Source organism: Passer montanus, unplaced genomic scaffold (genome assembly GCF_014805655.1).
Source record: "Passer montanus isolate IOZ18808 unplaced genomic scaffold, ASM1480565v1 scaffold26, whole genome shotgun sequence".
Lineage (NCBI taxonomy): Eukaryota > Metazoa > Chordata > Aves > Passeriformes > Passeridae > Passer > Passer montanus.
Window position 1 is genome coordinate 6,654,466 of NW_024367261.1, and position 4,449 is coordinate 6,658,914.

General features: G+C 53.9%; 1 protein-coding gene across 2 annotated transcripts; it reads left to right on the forward strand.

The window, feature by feature from the left end:
- Positions 1-755: 755 nt before the first annotated feature.
- ID4 (inhibitor of DNA binding 4, HLH protein) lies at positions 756-4,039 on the forward strand. Of its 2 annotated transcripts, none has more exons than XM_039712213.1 (3): positions 756-1,443; positions 2,093-2,151; positions 2,560-4,039. In XM_039712213.1, exons 1-2 carry the CDS (start codon positions 1,045-1,047, stop codon positions 2,135-2,137), a joined length of 444 nt encoding a protein of 147 aa, XP_039568147.1. In that variant the 5' UTR covers positions 756-1,044; the 3' UTR covers positions 2,138-2,151; positions 2,560-4,039. The 2 variants fall into 2 exon arrangements, with proteins under 2 accessions (XP_039568147.1, XP_039568148.1); XM_039712214.1 differs by having other exon boundaries at positions 757-1,450.
- The last annotated feature ends 410 nt before the right edge of the window (positions 4,040-4,449 follow it).

The following is a 4,449-nucleotide window of genomic DNA, read 5'->3' on the forward strand; positions in this document are numbered from 1 at the left end:
TTTCTTACACCGGCGTCCCATTCAAATACACAGTGGCTCTTAATCCTTAGCAGGAATTAACAGGAAGTTTCAACACTGCATTATTAAATTAAAAGGTTACAATATGCCACAAGATGACTTGAGCAGGACTCAGGAGTATATGTCTGTTAATTTTAATGCTCTGTCTCCAAGTACAGAACTCTGGACATTTCCAGCATCATATTTAAAACATGGTACATCTACTAATACGTGATCTGGTGCATTAATGGACCAAATTAAGTTACAGGTATGAATTTTACATAAAACGGATTAATATTATATGTCATGGAGGAATTTTAAATACTCCATCTCCATGCATTTTTAATAGTTATGTGCTCTAATTTAATGTTCCCTGGCTTTGCTTTGCTTGAAGTCCCTAAACCCTCCTCCTTGCTTCTCCCCCACGCTCCTCAAGTTTTGCTTGGGATTTTCCCTGCCTGTAAACCAGCGTCCCCAAGTCCCTCAAAAAAACGTGTAAAGCTGGACTAAGTCTCCTACACCGAGAGGAAAAAAATGCGATTCGCCACCCGAGGAGATGCCAGCCCTCCCGCGAAAGGGAATGGTGGGGATGGGAGGGCGGGTGCAGCCGCCTCGCTCCGGGTCGGGCGGCGGGGAGCGGCGCCGGTCGCGCGGGGCTGCGCTCCGGACCGCGGGGACGGCGCCGGGAGCCGCCGGGCGGCGGGTCCCGCCCGCATTCCCGCAGTCCTTCCTCCCCGGGCCCGCGCCAGCGGCGGCAGCAGAGGTGGTTGTGTTCGCGGCCGAGCGGCTGCGGAGCACGGGCTCTTCATCTTAAGAAAAAAATTAATTTTTTTTCCGGAACGCGGGGGCTTTGCGGTGCCGCTGTTGGCGCGGCTCTGCGAGCGCCTCTGGTTCCGTTCCCGGGGCGGCCGCTGTTAACGCCATCGAGGCGCTGCGGCCGCGCTCCGCTCCCGTTGCGGGCGGTGCGTGCGCGGCTTCCCGAGGTCGCAGCGGCGGCAGCAGGCGGCAGTGGTGGAGAGGGAGGTTTCCCTCCCTCCTTGCGGCAGCATGAAAGCCGTGAGCCCCGTCCGGCACCCCAGTCGCAAGGCGCAGCCCGGCGTGGCGGGCGGCGGCGGGGGGCACCCGGCTCTGCGGTGCCTGGCCGAGCACAGCGGCTGCAAGGGGAGCCCGCCGTCGGGCGAGGAGCCGGCGGCGCTGTGCCTGCAGTGCGATATGAATGACTGTTACAGCCGGCTGAGGAAGCTGGTGCCCACCATCCCGCCCAACAAGAGGGTCAGCAAAGTGGAGATCCTACAGCACGTCATCGACTACATCCTCGACCTGCAGCTGGCTCTGGAGACGCACCCAGCGCTGCTCCGGCAGCAGCCGCCGCCGCCCGCTCTGCACCCAGGCAGCTGTCCCGCGGGCACCCCCAGGACCCCGCTGACTGCCCTGAACACTGACCCGGTAAGAGGTGCGTGATACACGAGCGCGGGGAGCGGGCTGCGGAGCAGAGCGGCGCGATGGTCAGCGCCGGCCGCCGCGGGAGCGCCCCGGTGATGTGCCGCCCCTCTCGTAGCCGTGGCTCTGCCGAGAAGCCGCAGCTCCCGAAGGGGACGGGGCGGATGGCCGCGGGAACGCCCCGGCGGTGCGCGGTGGGTGCCCGCATCCCCTCGGTGCGGGCAGGCAGCCGCACGGTGTGTACCGTGTAATTACGGCCTCTCCAGGGAGTACCTGTAGCCGGCGTGTTTGCACACCCGGGAACAGGAGCGCTGTTCCTGCGCTTGCCAGCCTCCGCGCCGTGTAGCCAGTGTGAGGGGCTGTGGGGGCTGTGCACATGGACCGCAGCGTGCTTTGGAGGGGCAGGAAGTGGGAAGCGACTCCCCGGTACGGGACCCACGGTGGCAGCCCAGCGGCGTGCCCCGGCACCCCGCGCTCCCGGGCTTGCCGCAGCGCTGCGGTGACCCCCTTGGCTCTGTATCCCCGGGGGCTTCCCTGAGCGCTCCCGACGGTGTCTGGGTGCGTGGAGCAGGAGGGGGTCTGGGCAATGGGGGGGCGGGGGTCTCCGTGTCGTTTCTCCCCAGTTGTTAATTTGCCGTGTTTGGTTGCTGCGCAGGCAGGCTCTGTTAACAAGCCGGGGGACAGCATCCTCTGCCGCTGACCGCCGCTCCCCAGGTGAGTGCCGGGCGGGCGCGGGGCCGCGGGCGGGGGGAGCGCAGCCCTCCGCGGCGCAGCGCCCGGGCGCTCCGCATCCTGCGGGAAGCCTGCTGAAGGGGGACCAGAGCCCGGCGAGAAGTACTTGCAGGCGGCTTTGGGGTTTTATGTTTAATTACGGGGTGGTTATTTTATTTTCCCTAACTACCGGGTGGTTGGGGTTTCCCCCCTCCCCCCCGGAGCGCCTCTGGCTGCGGCGTGCAGCTGCGCATCCCTCCCTCCGCCTGGCCCAGCCTGGGAGCTGCGGTTGTTGTTTGACCTGGTTTGTTTTGGGTTGTTGATCAAGCATGTCTTGTGTTTTGTTGGTGGCGCCAGTCGGTCTGGAGCGGAGCGGTTCACACACCCCCTCTATTCATTCCTCTCCCACAGGTGTGCGGCGGCGCCGCGCCGCGCAGAGGCAGCGCGGGGGGCGGGCGGCGGCGGGGGGGCCCGGCCCTGCCCCGCCGCACCGGAGGAAGGAGCCATCCAACCCCCCGAGCAGTTCCCATGCTTCACCCCGGCAGAGCCAAGCCTTTTCACCATTTTGCACGTCCGTAGCGGTCCCCCCCCTCCCCAGCTCCCCGTGTCCTTCCCCCCCTTCCCCCCTGGTTCCGTCTCTTCTCGTCGTTCCCGGCCAGCTGTGAGCGGCGCCGTGTCCCACGGTGGCAGCGGGAAAAGTTGCGACTCTGCCCCGGGATAGAGGACCGAGCCTAAACTAGTCTTTAGAAACCTTGTAACTCTTAAGGGACCGAGCAGCCGAATCTTGAAGCTTTACTAATCTCCCAGAGCATTTGTAGATATATTTGACATCTATTGTTTAAAATAGATGGATTTTATTGGGGCCCAGGGAACTTTCTTCTCCCTGCAGGAATGTTACATATTGTATAGACAAATGAGTGACATTTCATACTGTGTATATATAGAGATGTTCTATAAGTGTGAGAAAAGTATATGCTTTAATAGACTACTGTAATTATAAAATATTTTTAATTAAATATTTTTTTGTAAATATTATAAAGGTGTGTATGTTTTTTTTAATCTCTGGGAATATCTCTTTAGAAAACCACAGCTCAAGTACGGAGCTGCTAATATGGAAATATGTTAAATGTTAAGGACTTTTTTTTGTCCCCAAATGTCCTTTAGATTCGAGAGTTGCAGCTTTAGGTAGTGGTCCTGCATGATTGCATGAGGTGTCTAATTGCAAATAAACTTGTTTGGAGTCCATACAATGTGTTTTCCTCAATCTAGACTAAAGATGTTTGTAAGTGTATTATACATTTTGAGACTACACTTTTGTCATTTAGGCACAGGGGTTTTTAGTGCATTCTATAAAAGTAGCAGTAAGATGTGGTTTTTTACTGAGACAAGAAAAATTCTATCTAGTTTTTTTGCATTACGGGGGCAATGCTTTAGATCTCTTACCAGTTTGGTTTTGCTTTTGTTTTTTTTTTTAAATCTGCTCTTGAATTAGATCAAGAAATTTGTTCGGTAACTTCATTTAGCACAAAAAGGTTTTTTTCTCAAATTTGTGTTCTTACAGCTTATTAATTGCTTAAAAACTGAAAACCGTTCTCTTGCTTGCAGCCAAAGGGCAAACCATTAACAAAAACAGTTGCTGTTTCCTTCGTCCAAAGAGTATTAATAGTGAACTGCAGAAGGGCACATGGGCAAAGTCATTATGATCAGTAATGTAAATTCATCTTAAAATGAACTTGAGTAGACCAAAAATCGGATAACTGCGTCAAGATTATTTTTCTAGTACGAAATTACTTGCATTTCACTGCAGCTATGTTACAGTTAAAATCCTGTTTAATCTCTGTGATGTGTAACTACTACATGTGAACATTAAACTAGATTTACCTGTCTTTAACTGTGATTCTTCAGCTTATTTCTTCAATCCTCTGAATTTGCACATTCTCCTCACTACTTGAATATAGCATTTGACGGGTGGATTGTTTTCATTGCAAGCTCTTGTAAAATCAGGTCCTGCTGGCTGTAAACTTGTGTCCAGGGTCAGTGAAAGATCCGCATCTCGTGTGATCAGTAGCCTGCACACTAGTGCAATGGGATAGTCAGAGTGGGAGAATTAAGTAGGATTTAATTGGGTGCTTTGTAAATAGCTAGCCAACTGTGTGTGTAACATGGTCTGTTTGACTAAAAAAGAGGATTTGTTTCAGATTATACAAGTGTCAAAAGTACTATAACCCCAAGGGAGGACTTCTATTAAGTTAAATATTTATAAGGAAATTAACTATGGGGGCCATTAGGTATTGACTGCAG